Source organism: Clavelina lepadiformis, chromosome 6 (genome assembly GCF_947623445.1).
Source record: "Clavelina lepadiformis chromosome 6, kaClaLepa1.1, whole genome shotgun sequence".
Classification (NCBI taxonomy): domain Eukaryota; kingdom Metazoa; phylum Chordata; class Ascidiacea; order Aplousobranchia; family Clavelinidae; genus Clavelina; species Clavelina lepadiformis.
The window spans coordinates 4429789-4447515 of NC_135245.1; the positions used below are offsets into that span (position 1 = coordinate 4429789).

The 17727-nt window shown below is 36.9% G+C and overlaps 4 protein-coding genes across 4 annotated transcripts in view; 3 read left to right on the forward strand and 1 right to left on the reverse strand.

Annotated features, from left to right (window-relative positions):
* The first annotated feature begins 143 nt into the window (after positions 1 to 143).
* Positions 144 to 6554, forward strand: LOC143463458 (uncharacterized). Its single transcript, XM_076961933.1, has 16 exons — positions 144 to 638; positions 798 to 936; positions 1038 to 1160; positions 1378 to 1482; positions 1676 to 1761; positions 2240 to 2338; positions 2481 to 2607; positions 2766 to 2928; positions 3196 to 3354; positions 3728 to 3926; positions 4131 to 4242; positions 4425 to 4523; positions 4831 to 4924; positions 5121 to 5314; positions 5517 to 5693; positions 5903 to 6554. Exons 1-16 carry the CDS (start codon positions 508 to 510, stop codon positions 6050 to 6052), a joined length of 2157 nt encoding a protein of 718 aa, XP_076818048.1. The 5' UTR covers positions 144 to 507; the 3' UTR covers positions 6053 to 6554.
* A 948-nt stretch (positions 6555 to 7502) lies between these two features.
* On the reverse strand, positions 7503 to 9192 carry LOC143462459 (testis-specific serine/threonine-protein kinase 2-like). Its single transcript, XM_076960643.1, has 5 exons — positions 8980 to 9192; positions 8675 to 8905; positions 8265 to 8495; positions 7905 to 8068; positions 7503 to 7821 (listed from the first exon to the last, which is right to left on the reverse strand). The coding sequence occupies exons 1-5, from the start codon at positions 9115 to 9117 to the stop codon at positions 7602 to 7604; spliced, it is 984 nt and encodes a 327-aa protein (XP_076816758.1). The 5' UTR covers positions 9118 to 9192; the 3' UTR covers positions 7503 to 7601.
* Positions 9193 to 9298: 106 nt separating this feature from the next.
* On the forward strand, positions 9299 to 11417 carry LOC143462460 (uncharacterized). The gene is made up of 4 exons (XM_076960644.1): positions 9299 to 9384; positions 9550 to 9709; positions 10827 to 11012; positions 11231 to 11417. Exons 1-4 carry the CDS (start codon positions 9371 to 9373, stop codon positions 11345 to 11347), a joined length of 477 nt encoding a protein of 158 aa, XP_076816759.1. The 5' UTR covers positions 9299 to 9370; the 3' UTR covers positions 11348 to 11417.
* A 3914-nt stretch (positions 11418 to 15331) lies between these two features.
* LOC143461804 (protein jagged-1b-like) overlaps positions 15332 to 17727 on the forward strand; it is a 41148-nt gene continuing 38752 nt past the window's right edge. The window contains exons 1-2 of the mRNA XM_076959689.1: positions 15332 to 15565; positions 16742 to 17056. Coding sequence (XP_076815804.1) covers positions 15506 to 15565; positions 16742 to 17056 — 375 coding nt within the window. The 5' untranslated portion in view covers positions 15332 to 15505. The remainder of the gene's footprint in view (positions 15566 to 16741; positions 17057 to 17727) is intronic.

A 17727-nucleotide genomic window follows, 5' to 3' on the forward strand; every position in this document is an offset into this window, starting at 1 on the left:
GTTCACGCTGGATGCAGTAGGAACACTTTTCTGGTGTTATATGTTTTGGATGTACTATCACAATGCAGGCCATCTTGTCAATCAAGGCGTCGGTTACCATGAATACGAAGACGCTACAGACACTCAATTAGGAATTGAATGATTATTTACGAATTTATATTTTGCCTGTTTATCATTTCTGTTTTTCTGAAGTTTTTTCATAAATGGGATATGTTATGACTTTCTGGTAAATTTGTTTGGTTTGTGTTTTGTTTAAAACATGACACTGGAAAAGTTATGTTTTTCGTCTAGGTGGTTTCTGTAACATTGCTTGCTACACAACTTACAAAAATAGTTAACTGTTTTCCCCTGGTGTAATGTTTCCAATTGGGTTCTCACATTGCTTTAATTACTTTAGATCAAAACCTAAAGTTGAGTTGACGTCATATTTATGGCATGATTCCATGAGAAAAGCTTTTAAATAATGCTACGACGATAATAGCCCCCCATTTGGTATGAACCAGCACAATGGAGTCTCATCTTGAACAGCTCATAACATGTCCTGTTTGTCTCGATCGCTTTAAAGTGCCGAAGATCTTGCCATGTCAGCATACCTTCTGTTTGAAGCCATGTTTGCAGAATCTTGTTGTTGACAAAAAGTGAGTTTGGGGTCCCTGTGCGTCTCTTTTTAGCATTTAGATGTCAGACAGCAATTGTTTAGAATGCATCTCTAGATATGTATATTAGTTCATAACTACTTTCTAGTAAATGGTATTTAAATTAGGAACATGCTAATAATATATTTTTGTATTTTGTAGAATTCGTTGCCCCCAGTGTCGAAGCACCCATTTCTTGCCTAGGCAGGGGTTAGTTGGTTTACCAAATAATCTCACAATTATATCAATTCTTGATTTGCCTTCATCTAATATTGTGAGAAAGAAAGACGAAGTTTGTCAGGTATATACATTTACTAATAACAATCAACATCGGTTGTAACTCACAGTAAAACAGAACTTATTTACTATAATTGATACGGGATTTGTGCATTTTAATTTCAGGAATGTCAACAGGAAAATTCCAAACCAGAAAAGTGTAGCCATTGTGAAAGGAAACTCTGCAGAGATTGTTCGACAGCACATTTTCAGCATTTAGTGCATTCCTTGGCAAGATCTCTGAATCAAGTACATGGGTGTTGGATGTTTTCTGCCAGAAAATATTTTATAGAATAGCAGGCTTTTAATTTTTAATACTAAAGTGAAAAGGTTCCTGTAGAATTCAAATTTCTTTCTTATCATGTGATCTCAGCAAGCAACAGAATATATACTGAATTGCAGATCATTGACCCTACATGTAATACAAACACTTCGTCGAATTACGTTGCATAATTTTGATGTTTAGGTGAGAAAGCATATTCCAAAAGTATCGGAAATGATAACAGAACTTGAAGAAAGACAAGTCAAATCTGTCTCTACAGCTAATTCCCTTAAGTCTGAAGTTAACCAGGTATAGTCTTGATTAATTCTCGTGGCATTTTTCAATTATATCATGCTATTAAGATTAAATGTGCTTCGTTGCCTTTAATATCATCGTATCATTGGCTTAAATATAATTTAAAAAAAACAAAGTATACAGGTTATTATTTAATGATGATGAGGCATTGTCTGACATGTTAGCAATTCTGTTGCTTTGTTTACAGGCAATTGAACGTTGCGTAAATGAGTTGAAAAATCGCCAAAACATCCTGCTGGATCACGTTGATTTATTTGTTGGAGCACAGACAAGGTAGAAGGGAACACTTGGCATGTTATGAATCATCATGTTAATAATTTATGTCTTATGTGTCTGAGTTGTTTGTAATTGGATTTTGAGCAGGTGTGTATCTGTGGGAACAAACAATTGTATTTTCTCTTTGTAACATGATACCTTGTTGTGAATAACCTTGGAAGAAATGTAGTATTTCAGAAGGTTCTGCCAATAGTTATTACCAAAGTGATAGTGCATGAGGAAGTAATATTTTAAATAATCAGACACATTGTTTCCAATGTTTTTATGTGTACTCAACACTCTTTGAATCTAAGAGTTTCATGACATCGGGTCAGTTCTTGTCTTTTGCAAATTAAGTAAAATTCCATTTCGTGTTTATGGTCAAAACAAAGTCATTGGGTTGCTGTGAATTTGCGATTGATGTGATATTTATTTTTAAACTACAAAGCCACGCCTGCCAGATCTGATTTCATATTTTGTCTCAATGTTTTCTCAGGCAGCTTCGAGTGGAACAGGACACCCTTGAGATGGAACTGGCCACTCTGAGCAGCCACTGTGAAGCAGCAGATAAAAAATGTCAATTCTTTTCAGACGCGTAAGGAAGCTTTTGTTCTTAGCCCCTTACATGAAAACTTACTGAATTCATAGATATTAGTTCAAACTCTTTCTTGTCTTCATATTCAATTTTTGAAACTCAAATTATTTAATCCTTTTTTAACTATTTTATTGATGTGTAGGTCCAAAGGAAATAGATCAGAAAATGCAGCTGAAGTTGTTCGTCTGATGCAACAAAGCCAAGAGCACTTGCGCAATATTAAGTCTATTTCGTCTGGAATTGATGACAGTATTCAAAGGGCCATTAAAGTAAGTTACAGTTTTTATTACAAATTTAATTATTGAACACATTAGATCCTAAAATACTATGTAAAACTTCTGAAATAATTGTTTATATTATGTACAACAAGTTACAATTTAAGTTTCAAGTAATATTGCAGTTACCTCACTTGTTTCCCCACGAACAGTTTCATAAAGATGGCGAAAACGCCCTACTGAGCAATGCATCTGCTTTTGGTGAGATTGCATACAGCGCCCCATCCCGACTCTCGCTCTCACTTGGCAGTGATCCCGTTTTAAACGACATGGAGATCGATCGAGCTTTTGCTGTAGAACATGGCCGCCGAGCAGGTAACGGCAATGACATTGAAGAGATGATACTTAATTTTATAACGTGTCGTGATAACGTATTGTACGCATGTGTAACTAAATTGTCATTATTACGCAAACGGTACAAGTTACATTACGTATCATAATATCGCATGACACTGCAAGATACTCTGTTCCAATACTGAAAGTAAAAGTAAAACTACGCGATGATAAAGATAGAGGCTGAATTAAAGGAATGATAGATTTATAATATTTTTTCTTTTCTTCCAACGCTATCCATGTTTTTAGATCAAGTTAGTTCCTACATTCCATCATTCACGACACCGTTGTTTGACACCCCAACGCTTGCAGTGTCACCTGCCCCGTCTCCAGACAACAACAGCTTATATGGAAGTTCGGGCTCAACTACCAATTCACCGAGGAACCAAACGAATGCTTTTGTTCCAGGTGCACCTTGCCGTAACATTTATGTTATCTTGAAAAAATTAGAATAAAGAACTTTCGCTATAATTTCATCTCATAGTACACCTGGTGCTTAAAACCTTATGTCGTGTAAACAAAAGTTAACCTCTAGAGTGCTGCTATATATTGTACCTTTTTATTTTATTATATACTGGGTTAAAACGATTCAGCTTCTATCTGCACTTACTTTGACCACCTACTAGCGGTTACTAGAAAATTTATAGTAACTTTTTCTTTAACGTAACCTTTATTCTGAAACTCCAGCACAGTTCAAACGTTAAGTTTTTGAAGTGTCATGCAATCCGTAATCAGCACGCATCAGTAAACACACACCTAAAAACATTTCTTTTATTCGAAGGGTTATCCAACGGCAATCCGCAAAGACGACGTCGGCTGGTTCGGCAGCGTCGAGTTGATGACGGTTCCGAAAGAATCTCGTCATTTTTAAGTCCAGAGAATGACCCTTCCACTAGAACGTCTTTACCCAACTCCCCCCTTCTCAATTCAACGACGAACGACCCACGCTGGCTGTACAGGGCGAAAGGTCCCGTGAAAAGGTGAAATTATGATAAGTAGCAAGCTTGCTAGGTGAAGACAAGCAGTTTTAATACCTGTAACTGTTGGACCTCAAAGCAGCCTTCCAAAGCTGAACATATTAATGAGTACCAAGACACACGCGTATCTCATCACATAAAACATTCCATCTTAGTTTCGATGTTACGTGGCAGACACAATACAAACAGTTACCAATGTTTTAAAAGATGGTTCGGTTCGAAAGGGAGTGACGTCGGTTGCTTAAACTGGCCGCGAGGTGTAGCAGTGACTCCTAATGACAACATCGTCGTGGCTGACAGCAGCAATCACCGGGTCCATGTAAGCGTTTTGTGAGTTTTAAAAATTGATGTAAAGGTTTCGATACATTCGTTGTTGACTTATTACGAAGCATATACATTGTAGCAAAAAGCAACCCGTACAACTGATGTTTTAATACATATGGTGCATAATCGTACGTGGAGAAAAGAAGAACATATGTTTAAACAATATTGTGTTTACAGATATTCCACACCGAGGGCGAACCCACGCTTACATTTGGGGGTTACGGCTCGGACGAGGGTCAGTTCGATTGTTTGGCGGGAGTCCATGTAACAGCTCAGGTAAGACAACATTTTTTTCGTTGACATGTCGTTTGTCCACTGTGATGTTGGTACGTGCGCTATTGCTGAAAATCACTCAGGCTAGAGTTATTTAAATTGGCTAAAGCGAAATACTGCTCGTTTATAGGTTTAAATTATCTTCAAATGGTTTCAGCTTCAGAGAAAGATACTAAACCCTTCATAAATATCCTAAATCTTATGTGTTACAATGTCATTGTACAAACCAATATCGCCTTCAAGTAGCATAGAAGAGCTTTTTCGCATCACTTTTTAAGCCCGAAGTGCTCATCGTGGTGGTTTATTACAGGGATGGATATTAACCGCAGACCGATACAACCATAGGATCCAGATATTTGATAGCATGGGTCGGTTTATTAGAATGTTTGGGCAAGAGGGTTCAGGTATTAAATCCATCTTATTTCTATCTTCTTTGCTCTTGTGTGTCCTGTGTTAATGGTTGTTGCTTGTTCTGATAAGTAATCTTGTGCGTTGCGTTACCATAGCATGGTAAATTGTTTATTTGCTTGCTATAATAACAGGTTGATATGCTTTTTCGCTTTGAAAGTGTACTTAAGTAACGCTGACCCTTGATTGTAGGAGAGGGAGAACTCAGTTACCCCTGGGGTGTAGCAACCGACAATATGGGCTTCATATACGTTTGCGACAAAGACAATCATAGAATACAGGTATTCACGCTGGACGGTCAGTTCATTCGAAAATTTGGACGGATTGGCACTCACGATGGTCAGCTGGACAGTCCGCAATACCTGGCTGTAACCCATGACAACAAGGTTAGATGTCTAACTAACAATCATTTGCATCTCTGTTGAGCTTATTATATGAAAGACGATCTTATTACAGTGAAAATGCTACTGCAGAAAACCTCTATAACGCAGCAATTCTGACAACCGTCCTATTGTTCGACTCAAATTATATTATTCAATGATTCACCGTTCACATGTTCGAGTTTTTTTTGACTTCAATTTATCTCAGGTTCTTGTAAGCGACAGCGGTAACCACAGGATTCAGGCTTTCGACAAGTACGGTCGTTTCCTGTTCAAATTTGGCCGGGAAGGTTCTGCCGAAGGTCAGCTCAAATACCCGCGAGGTGTCGTTGTTGATTACCGCGGTAATATTGTAGTTGGAGACAGCGGAAATAACCGAATACAGGTAAAAGAAGTGATAGAGTAGTCCTTCGTCAAAAAAGAGAAACGTTATATTTGATGAATGGATTTTATCCGAAGAATTTTCGTTTGCCATTCATTCAGTTGCAAACGTCAATATTAGCTTGTGTACCTGCAATCACACTGACTGTCAGTTGTTTCTTTATTGTACTCATCACCTCAATATTCACGCATTGTTGGTTATTTCTCGTTCAGATTTACCGCCACGACGGTACCTACCTATCCGGTTTCAGTTCTTGGGGGCCGGCTCCAGGCCAGGTAAAAGGCATAGAAGGAGTCGCGTTGCTAGGCAACAACGATATCGTCATAAGCGATCGGGAAAATCATCGAATTCAAGTTTTTTAAGAAACGCAGAACATTCGTAAGCCGGGTTTCGGAACGCCGTAATGTGTATGCCGCCTTGCACATATGTGACTGTTTGGAGGCTTAATTTCGATGGAGCTATTTATATGTGGAGAGGATGTATGCCACTGGAATGTGACATCAACGTCACTTATTCGTATTGCGCATAAAAATTTACCATCTATTTGCACATGCTGGCTTTGACACGTCCTGACATCTAGTTAAGACATGACTCGTCACTGTATGCGTTCAAACTGTCTATGGTGTCAATGTTTTTCTTTTTATTTTGTTTCGAATCTTCAGTTTTATCATTTGGCATGTTCTAAACGAGCTTAAGCTTATAGCTCAAGCAAGTTTTTATCAGACTTTGGTCAAAACATTTTTATACTAATGACGATGCTCTTAACGCACATTATAATTTGCACTTCTGCGAGGTGACCTCGTCTGTTTTTTCTTCATTTTGTCCGACTTTTCTTTGCAATAAAGCACCACCTTGCGGACGTAATATTATTCTATTTTTACAGGTTACCACTGATATTCCGCAAGAAATCGGTTTAAGTTCTCATTGTAAAATATCAAATTGCAAAACTGGTCCAGTCAAAATGGTTTATGGCCGATCCAGAAATACCCGGTTTTGCAAAAGACAAAATATACAGCACTTACTAGGAGGCTTACACCGCATAACAATAACTGGACCCCATAGATAGTAGTCCCTGCACTAGGGTTGGACTTTGGATATCGGTTAACCGGTTAGGCAACTTTAGCCATCTGATATTCGGATAAAATTTTGTCTAACCGGACAACAAATGCATAATGTTATTGGTGCATTTTTCTGTTTTTATGCCTTTTTTGCAAATTTTGAACTCATCTGTTTTCAGAAACAGAAAAATTTAGCAGAATAAAAGTGGTGTTTGACTTCATGTTGAGCTTAATTCATATCTTAATTCACAGCTCCCTGTCCTGTATTAGTCTATTATCTACAAGACATGAAACGTTGAAGGAATTTGTTCTATTCTGTTACAAACTATACACAACTCGATTGAAATGCGCAAGTAGCATTAGGGTAACATTTGAGTAAACGCACCGACGTCTGGCTTTGTTATCTTTCACAAAAGAAATTAAAAAAACGATTTGTTCAAATAAACTGATTTAAATAGCTAAAAAGCGTTTTGATTAATTCTCACATCCACCCGTTCTCCGTAATAACGCAGAATATAATTGAAATAGAAATCAAACGAAATGAAAATGTTGGAAAAGTTTTTTCTGTCTTCATAGGCCTGTTCTAATAAATTATTGTTGGACTTCTGGTAGAAATTATATCGTGATTTTGTGTAACTTTTCGGATTTTTGTGTTATCATTCTAGTTAATACGTAAAGCATAAACATACTGTATGGTAAACTGGGCATTTTGTTCAACATTTTAAGTTGATCAGATTCTTTCATCGAAGACTCCTGAAATCAGCTACGGTGTTTGTACAATTTATTATGTTTATTGCAATAATCAGGAATGACATTGAATTTCTTTAATCAATTCATCCACTAAAGTTTATCGTCATTCCACTTTCACTTCTGCATTTGAGCTTTGCGTCATTGATGACGTAGTAGATTGCTTGTTTTCGTACAGCCACCGGTGATCAAGTAACGTTTTTATGAAAGGTCTTTTCTGTGGGTTGGGTTGAAGAGCTTGTGTGATCAAGTCCTGTCCTAGCCTGCTGATATTTTTGCTCCTGTTTTTTATCAAATCACCGCGTTTTTGTTTTGCCACCATTGCCCTGCAAAACAACAAAAACAGTTTTAAAAGAGATCCGCACGACGAGAAATATTTCAAGACATCTTTTAAAACTGTTATACATACTTAATATTTGTGTCGTCGAAAGGCATGACACCATAAATTGTTATAAAGAAAACAATTCCCAGGGACCACACGTCAGCCAACATGGGATTGTGCCGTTTTCTTTCGAGTATCTCTGGCGAAGCATAAGCAGCTGATCCACAGAATGTACTTGTGATGCAATCAATCTAATGCATTCAACACCTCAAGATGATGCTATTGAGCTAATACATCTTTAGCTTTTTCAACCAAGCGCCTTGTACAGTGCGAATAATGGGTAAAATGTAAGACAAAATATTCAGCTGAAAAGACTGCGCTTTATATAACTTACTATTATATTTCTACTACTATATAGCGCCTAAAAATATTAGTTAAATTTTTTACCGAATCGTTAGTGACAATGCATTGTTGACTGGGAAATTTTCTGGCAAATCCGAAATCGCATAGTTTTGCAATAAACTCAAACCCTGGGCCCGATATGATCCGTTTATGGAGCAAAATATTTTCACATTTGATGTCTCTGTGTGCAATAAGGTTGTTATGAAGATATGATAATGCTTGACAGACATCTAAAAAGATTTTTCTAGCTTCACTTTCGCACACAGAGCCTTGAGCCTGCAAGCCAAATAAAAAGCGCTTCGTAAAAAAGAAGTTTGTTAAAAATAAACTTGGAAAATTGACCTGACACAAAAGCTAGTTATAGATATAGGAGGAATATGACTTCAAGAATCGCTGAGAAAATCAGTTACTGGGGAAAAAGTAGCAATAAACAGCAAACATGAATTTTACTCTACCTTCACGTATTCAAGAAGGTCTTTGGAATTTAGTAACTCTGTAACGATGTAAACCCTTCCCGGAACTTTTGTTTCAAAGATTTCATAAACTCTAATGATTCGAGCATGTTTGACGAACGACAAAATTTCAATCTCTCGAGGCAGAAATTTCTTTTCAAATACTTCTGGCGCCTTCTCGCGGCAAATTATTTTAATGGCAACGTCTCGCTGTAGGCGAACTGAGCAGGCTCGCTGTAAAACAGCAGTTAAAAAACGTAGGCTATTTGACCTGAACTAAACGAAAAGTTTTATATAATTAGCAATACCTTTACTTTGCTGTATGTGCCTTCACCCAAAGTATCGCGTAAAATATAACCCCTTGTTCTCAAGGTATCTTTTTCGGACCACGTTTTATGGTCGTAATTCCTCTGTCCAACAACCATGGAGTTTGTTTCCGCGTCCATAGAAGAGTTTAAACGTTTTGGTTATGAATTGAGAATTTGTTGATTCCTTTACAAAATTTTCTAAAATTCAGTGGTAGATTAACTGATATTTTCAATTCAATTGGGAAATGATACGTCACAGAAAATGGTGTGATGTCACAGACGAAATATTTGGGTAGTTTTAGAAACGTGAATTTTTATAGAAGAGGATTTTCGGACCACCATGAAAAATAAAGTCGAAAGGATTTAGTTTTTTTCTAACGTTTTTTAAAAGATGGAAGGGAACAGGTAAACCGTTTGATATTCTAATAGTTAGCGATAGTTACTAATGAAATACATATATAAGACATTTTAATTTTAATGCTTGCCTTACTTGCCATTCTTTAACAATTGGACTATACTTTCCTTACCGTGCATGTTGGTTACACAGTTACTTATATATTTTTTTGAAAGCTTGGAACAGAAGAGGACTCAGCTACTTTGTCCTTTGGAAAGAAAGACGGGTCTAACTGATCTGACTCAGCTGACCAGAGATTGTGGGGAAACTGACAATGTTTTATTTCTGAAATCACAAGAAAAGGTTGAGGCTATCAATGCTGAAAGTCCGAAAAGCGTAAGCGTATATATATTTTTCTAAGACACAAACAACAAGAAAATCGAAATATTTTCAAAAATTCCAGGTTGTCTGGCAGACCCTTTCCATTATGGTTAGTTGTTTTTGAACGTTCAAGCTTGTTTTAAAAATGTATACCGGTACCAATATATTGCTAATAGCAAAACTATACTGTATATATATACGAGATAAGTTGAAAAGGTTCCAAACGATCAGACAGGCAGCCGTATCGTATACGTATGTTGCTGGACAAATAAAATCAACAACGATAATTATAACCATAAAGTACAGTAAGTACAGCATAAAAAAGATACGAAAATTTTAATCATACAGCCATGTTACTTAATGGGCAGATACATACGGTCATCGATCGCTATGGAAAGAACATAAAAACAAAAGAATTTTAATTGTATAGCCAAAACGTGACGTTCAAACCACGCATAACTAGCAGTTGATGCTAAAATCCAAATATTGCATGTTTCGGAAAATGACAATTTTTTATGATTGTAAACAATTAATGTGTGCTGGGCTCAATAACCGGTAATCACGCTGCAACGTTCAAGCAATATTAATATTAAATACTTACCTTGGAAACAAAATAGTAAAATTAGCAGATTCACACATGAAAATATGTTTTAAATGTATAGACTTATAATTTCTAACGTTCTATTTACCGAATGCAACTTTCATTTCAACCCTGACACGTTATACCCATTACAAAACATTTTGAAATTAGTGATTTTTTATTGAAGGTTACACACATTTCTTTTCAAATAAATTTTTCATACAGAAACAAACTATTTTCACTAAGAAATTGACATAAGCGAAGTAGACTACCACACCCTTGAACGACAACGTATAAAAATTTATGTAAAAATTGAATCCGTAACCACAGTCGGAAACTAAATGTGGAAATATAACATAACGGAAAAAATTTTCAAGTTATTATGTATACTTGGCCCAATGTACTCTTAGTATAACATTGTAATCTTGTAGAAAAGGATGCTATATGCAGTGTTTGGCCAGGAATTTTTGCCGATTTAGTTATGAAAAGTCAAAAACGCAAAACATGATTCTGTTTAGCGAAATGTTATGACATGATTGTTATTTGAAACAGAAATCGTTTTCTCCGACTTTTATCACCCGGTATCGGCGTATGAATAAGCCAAAGCGACGTAGTTACAGATATCAAGAGAAACGCGGCGGTTCTGCCAGCCAAATTGTGGGGAAAAAGAGATCGTATAGATCAAGATATTCCGAACAAAATACATGTCTTAAAAAAGAAGAAAATACGCATCAGGAGGTAAAGCTTTGACTACTGTTAGCATTGTTCTTTATTGCCTTTATAATCCAAATATGTTTTAGGCATGCATAGGCTGTTATTTTGCAGCTCAGTAATGTATTTTTATTATGTTTTAATATGCTCTATGATAGGGTCTAGACTTGTGATGATGGAATGGCGCAATATCATAAACGTGTTGTTGTTAAATACATTGTTTGCTGTTAATTCGTTTTATGCAGAGCTCTGGAGAAGATAAATTTGATCATCTGGAAGCCTCTCCAGCAATGTTGTGCGCCAAGAATAACAGTAACTGCAGCACATCTACTGACCACTCCCTCGATGGCGCCATCGTGTAATAGGCAGTTAATTTAACTGGTTTTGCTTGTTGTTCTGTAAAACATTTTAAACACGACATTTCGTGTCATATCGCTGACGTCATGCAATGATTATTATTACTCAAAAGTTTTACTTTTTTACTATAGTAGAACATAATGAAAAAGTACGATAAAAGAACAGTTCAGCATCAGCCGTTTAAACGGGCAAGCATCGGAAAACCAAAACTAAAATGTCTAAAAGTCTACTTAGGATAGGCCTATATTTATATAAACCAAATTCCGTAGAAAAGAAAAAAAACACAAATCTCATTTAAAACAACTCGATATAAATGGAAACCTATATTTTCGCAATGTACATTTTACTACTAGTACGCTACTGTACTTTGGTTGTGTTCTTTCCTGGGCTCATCGAAGTTCAATAAAACCTATAACATGTGTAAACACCAAAGTATCAGTAGGCTAACAGCCTAATAGACGATAAAACCACAAAGTATATACGTCATGAACTACAAATTGTGTGCTTAAACAATATATGAAAAGTGAATACCTACCTACTCTGCGAAGTTAGAAACTTATTGCGAAAGCAAATGAAATCTATTGGTATCGGAAGCATATAAAATATAATTGTTACTCGTTAGCTTAGAGCACTAGATGCTTGCCAAAGTTGCTATGCACATGTAAAAAGTAGCAGGTGTATTCGCATTTACATGTTCAAAAAGCTATTTTATGAACAGTTAATAGCGAAACCAATATTTTTCCAATATTGCATTCCCAAAACAACTAGCCCAACAAGTTATTCATGTCCTGGATTCTTTAGGTGAATTCTCTGCTATGACGGGCCTCTTGTCAATAAAGTGTCCGAGCCAAATGTTGTCTCCATCGTCTTTACTGTGCTACTGCAGTAGACTTACGTTTATTGTAGCCTTCATAATATAATATGGACTATAGACATTTCACATTTGGCATTGTCGCCACAATGTTCGAACCAAATTGATTTTAAAATTCGCACAGAGCTCATAACTTTGTGCTAATTGCTAATAAGCAACACATGAAAAACTGTCAAATTTCTTACGAAGTGACTATTTCACTGTATGTAGGTCACGTAGCTTGTTGTTAAAGATTGGCGGATAGGTTGGAAGAATGGGTATGCAAAAAGTTGATCTTAGCTATTTAAAGTTTTATTGGAGTTAAATTTAGATTAGACGGTATATTTAGGTTAGGTTAAGGTTACTATGTTATAATATTAAAGCTAGGTTAACAAGAAACTCTATAAAATAGCTTTGAATGCACGACTTCGGTGAAATAGTGGCAGCCAATTTCGTGTGGGCCCACTGGCATTGTCGACGACGAGCTAACCATACAATTGCTTAATTTAACCGTCGTGTAGTGCCAATAGTGCTTGCAAGGGGATACCTGGACTACTTTATCTTGGTGAATGGTGATTCGAATTTTCTGTAGATTAGTGTAGTAAAAGTTAAGACTTGTTTCCAACAGGGTAGATACGTTTAGCCTACCAGTATGTATAGTGCTACATACAAGGTACCAGAAAGCAAGCTTTATGCAAAGATTATAGCATTTTTCAAATTTTATTGATTAAATATGAATCGGCAAAAAAAGAAAAGCTGACACAACTGAAAGATATTGGTGTACAATACAAGTTAATTTAAAACAAAATCATTCACTTTGATTGAGCTTTTGTATTTTCCTTGTTCGCTTTACCTTGGCTCGGCTGAAAATATCATCATAAAAAATATGTGTTTACATAAAATTGGGTAGTCTAGCGATCCAGCATTTTCATTATGTTCAATAGTTAGTCATGCGTCCACAAATGGGAAATGACTTTTCTGTGAGTTTGCGGTCACGCCATTGATTTCGCATTTATACGGTCATAATGGCCATTTTTCGTTATTTCCTGACTGCCATTGCAAATGGCGGCAAGTAAAATGTCTAATGAAAATAATGCTTGCTGATGTGTTAGCCAAGTTGTTGGATTAATTGTGATGGACTGCAAAACTTTGTGCAAATAACTTAGGAGCCATAAGATGCAGCCTTAGAAATTAAAGGACAGAACTTATTGGGTTGTGATGTATCGAATACAATCAATTCAAGTATTTAGCCTGGCCTAAAACCATTTGTAAAAATTTATCCCAGTGGGGTGGATTTTACGGAGTATGTTGTCAAAACCACCAACAAGACAACTTTCGGTAGCAGGAATTTGCACTGGTCAACTTGCATTCAGTGAGTGCACAGTTACTTGCAATTGCAATGTAGTTGTCATGCTGAAAGTGAAACTAGGTTACTGGTGAGTGGTGACAGGCTGACAGCATTGCAGGCTAGGCTAGGACATGCTGGTAATCAACGACAAATGTAATTTACCGGCATAGTTTTTTGAAGGTGGAATTAACCTTTCACTTTTCAACGAACTATGTTGTTATTATCCCTAAATTATCTTAAAAAGTATGATTTTGCCGGTCTCATTATAGAAGCGCTTGTTTAAACTTTTCCACGTAACGAAGTAAACTTTAGTGGTTCACCGCAGATAACCCACAACCCTTTATTAGGTAAGAATAAAGTTTAATTATGTAATAATGACCAAAGTGGTCAAGATAGTAAGGTGATCACACGCTGGTACTAAATGTAGCAAATTGTTTCTCATTCTAGTAATTAACTTGTTATTTATATATAGTTAAAATCTTTAAACATGTACTGGACCGTTTATTGGTAAAATTAAGTTGGAGCCCTTTAATCTACATGACGTTGAAAAGCTAAAGCTCGGAACATTTACTTAGTACTTTGTTGCTCGGTTGTTGAAATTTTTCTGGCTGACAGCATCTTTAGATTAAAGTTGGTTTTTACATTCAGCAGTTTAATCTGCCATATTTGGAAACGTTTTAAGTGAAGGCCTCCCGGTTCGTAAATCTTATTCGCTTGGCGGAAGTTAATATGTAAAGGTGCATGACTAACAGAACGCGAATGTTACATTTCCATAAGCGTCGATGATTTTATACGTTTTAGATCTTTAGGTCATTTTCCGACCCCACACATTCGTCGGTAGTAGACTGGTATTCTCAAGGACGATTTCTGTGTGAAAAATACGCTTGTCACCAAAGATTGTCCTTATGGGTTTTTGACGGCGCCTTGCCTGATCAGAGTCATACGTGTGCTACTCTAAAGTTTGAGAAAATTCTGATTACTAATCCGTTAGTATAACACTTGACATAAGTTGACGTCCCACTTGAATGCTGAATCACGCCGCCAAATGTCCACCTGATGGCGAGCCGGAGTGCTACGACAATTGTTGAAAGAGAGAAAGAGAAAGAGATTCGCTTTAGTCAGTCAGTTCAGTTTCTTTTGTCCAACAAGCGATTTGAAGAAAAAAGATTCAGTCAAACGTTCTTGCTTTAGATATGTTATCATTTGCACTAATTGGAAAACGCACTAACGTGGTGGTATCAATTCGTTTTGCGTTTCTTGTCAGAAATGTATATAATCACCCAGCAAGAAAATTTGTTATTGTAAACCTAGTTATGCTTATATCGAATGGGAAAGGTAAAAAGTAAAGTTACTTTTGCTTATAGTTTAGAAAGTTAGCTCCTTTCATAAGTTCAAAAATAAAGTTAACAACTGAGTCAGGAAAGCAGCGCTGCAGCAACAGAACTATAAGATGACAGAATAAATTGTGATATTTTCTTACACATAACTTGTAAGATTTTTCTATAAAGTAGCACAAAATTACTACATTAAGTATAACTTGAGTTGATACATCGCCTAGCGTTAGTGCATCGTTTTCGATTTTGAATTTAACGCACAGGGCCGAATCTGTTTGTGAAAATATTACAACTGTAATCATGCCATAATATTTTTATTTCATATAATCGTATTTTTTTGCAGGTTACTTAGTGTAGTAACGCACAAGCTACAAAGCATTTTGTGAACTTGTGTCGTTAGGTCTGCATAAGATATCTATTTTTAGAGGTTGATGTTTTTACGATTTGGTTGATTTTTTTACCTGGATGTATTGTGCAGCTTATCACAGAGAAGAAAAGAAAGATAATGCCGTTTAACCTGATATCGATAATTTAGAACGCATGTGTTGTGAAAGTACGATATTAATTTATTACTAATTGGGATATAACCAACAATTATCAAAGAAACATACAGAGAGTAAAGAATACTGAAATGGAGTACACTAGACCCCGCCACTTTTTGACGTTGGTATCGATCCTCATCTTGGCGGAGGTAAGAGCCTTCATTATCGGCGGGACCGGGACGTCCAGTCCGATGTCATCATAATAATTCTACAGTGTTGTTATTCAATCACCCAGCACGTAGTTATTTCTCTATATCAGTATAAGACAAAGCATCTGCTCGGTTTCAGATCTGATTTGTTTATATATTTTGTCGAAAAACTTGTAAATATGAAAACAAGCGCCGAATCAGTGACCGTAAATCTGCAGCGCGCTGAATGTGTTAATGTGAAACTCCCCTGGAACTGTCCAGTGTAGCCGGTAAAGATACCAAGCTACACATCTATAGCAGGGTCTCTGGGGCTTGTTTAAATCCCGCGCGACCAGTTTATTTTCTTTGATAGCAATGAGCAATGTGACTATGCATCGGCAAGGATATGCGTCCCGTACGCTGCCATGTATTCTTTCAAAAGTTATTTATAAAGCACCCGGTACTTTAGCTTGTTCTCTGTCGTGTATCGTACTCGCAATCAGTCCAATTTTACCGTCATAGCAGTATTACTTGGTAATTTGATTCCTGCATTTACAAAACAACGCTACCAGTAACAACGCGACCAGAACGATTGAGGAAAGGCATTTTGGAATAAACGCGCTAATAAGGAAACTTAATCGCAGTTGTACGGCGAACTCCGAACACACGACAACATTCGAAGCGTTTTTTTCATAATTCTCATCTGTTATGACAACCAACCATATAAGCATGGGACAGCTGGTTTATTTTCCTCCACTGCGCAACTCAGGTTTTAACTAGTGCGAGTATTAATACTCAGTGCGGTATGCGGATGGCAATTTTTTGATAACGACGTTTTGGGTTGTGTGTTGTTATGACAAAATATCGGCCTTAGCATCGTGAGAACGTTCGCCTATCAGCGCCTCGGGCTTAATTCGAATTGCTGGCGCTTTCCCATTACACAAGTAATGAGTCTTCGTCTCTGTTTAAGCAAATATTTCCCATGTCGAAGCTAGATACGTTATTGTCCTATTTAGAAGTAAAATTTTAGGTAACTTCATCGTTTAAGCTGTTTTTTTTTGCTGGGTACATGTTAAATTACTACGAATATTCACACATCCAAACGCCCAAGCCGCGATTTTTGCATTGTTACCTGTTCGACTATCGCTCAATGCTTTGTTCAATTGATTTTTAAATTAACCTTTGCTGCTTTAACAGGTTTGCTACGGAACTGCTATCGGATACTTTGAAGTGCAAATAGTACGAGTCCAGAACACCGCTGGCGAACTGCTCAAAGGAAACTGCTGCGACGGCACACGAGACGAATTCGGTTGTTCTTTGGACACGTGCGATACATTTTTCCGCGTCTGTTTAAAGGAATACCAAACGTCAGGCAAAGAAGCTAATTCGGAATCGTGTACGTTCGGTTCGGGTGTCAGTCCCGTCTTAGGCAGTAATTCTTTCACGATTGATGGCATGGAAAATTCTGATAACCCTGGACGGATTAAGCTACCATTGCATTTTACTTGGACGGTAAGATGTATTTCAGGTTTAACTGCGCAACCTAATTAAGTAAATTACTTACAAACATGGTACGAATGTTATATACGAGAAACTGCGCATCCCAGCTTTTTGTGAAATACCTGGCAACAGTCGGCGCACGGTTATTTTGACCACCGGACTAGAATACCTTGGTTTCTAAACAACCGTTTCCGTTACATGGGAAAGTGTGCGTTTGTTGAAAACCGTAATCCAACGGCGCTGCCTATCGGCTTTACCACTGGTGTAGTCTTTAAGTCCTTGGCAATGTACACTGCTGTTCGGCTTTGCACCGTTCCGCCAAGACAGATAGATTTCTATCGTCAGTCAAAAGTAATCACGCTTGAAAATTCGCCTGTACAAACTTAAGCCAGCTTAACTAGCAACGTATGTCTTCTTTTATAGTGGCATGCTTGTACGTTGTATCTTTTATGTTAGTTACACACTTGTTATTTGTGTCGATCTGAACTCAGTGTTGTAGACGAATTTTCTTAATATTTTTAACAACGTTTCGATTGTCTTGCAGTCGAGTGTGTAATGGCGTGAACAAATGTGACTGTTGCCTACTGTGGTAGCTAAACTTTGCGTTGCTTCTTGACAATACTGTACCGCCAAGCTCACAACAACAGATTTATTTGAACGTTGTCTTTAATTCCGTTTTCTCG

What these genes read in the sequence shown, in the direction of transcription:
- LOC143463458 (XM_076961933.1), top strand. Translation starts at nt 508, where the DNA reads ATGGAGTCTCATCTTGAACAGCTCATAACATGTCCTGTTTGTCTCGAT. An exon ending in TGGCAAGATCTCTGAATCAA is followed by an intron (nt 1,161 to 1,377) that starts GTACATGGGTGT and finishes TTTGATGTTTAG; the next exon opens with GTGAGAAAGCATATTCCAAA. An exon ending in TTAAGTCTGAAGTTAACCAG is followed by an intron (nt 1,483 to 1,675) that starts GTATAGTCTTGA and finishes CTTTGTTTACAG; the next exon opens with GCAATTGAACGTTGCGTAAA.
- LOC143462459 (XM_076960643.1), bottom strand. Translation starts at nt 9,117, where the DNA reads ATGGACGCGGAAACAAACTCCATGGTTGTTGGACAGAGGAATTACGAC. An exon ending in ACCTTCTTGAATACGTGAAG is followed by an intron (nt 8,496 to 8,674) that starts GTAGAGTAAAAT and finishes TTTGGCTTGCAG; the next exon opens with GCTCAAGGCTCTGTGTGCGA. An exon ending in GCATTGTCACTAACGATTCG is followed by an intron (nt 8,069 to 8,264) that starts GTAAAAAATTTA and finishes TGAATGCATTAG; the next exon opens with ATTGATTGCATCACAAGTAC.
- LOC143462460 (XM_076960644.1), top strand. An exon ending in ATGCTGAAAGTCCGAAAAGC is followed by an intron (nt 9,710 to 10,826) that starts GTAAGCGTATAT and finishes TATTTGAAACAG; the next exon opens with AAATCGTTTTCTCCGACTTT. An exon ending in AAGAAAATACGCATCAGGAG is followed by an intron (nt 11,013 to 11,230) that starts GTAAAGCTTTGA and finishes CGTTTTATGCAG; the next exon opens with AGCTCTGGAGAAGATAAATT.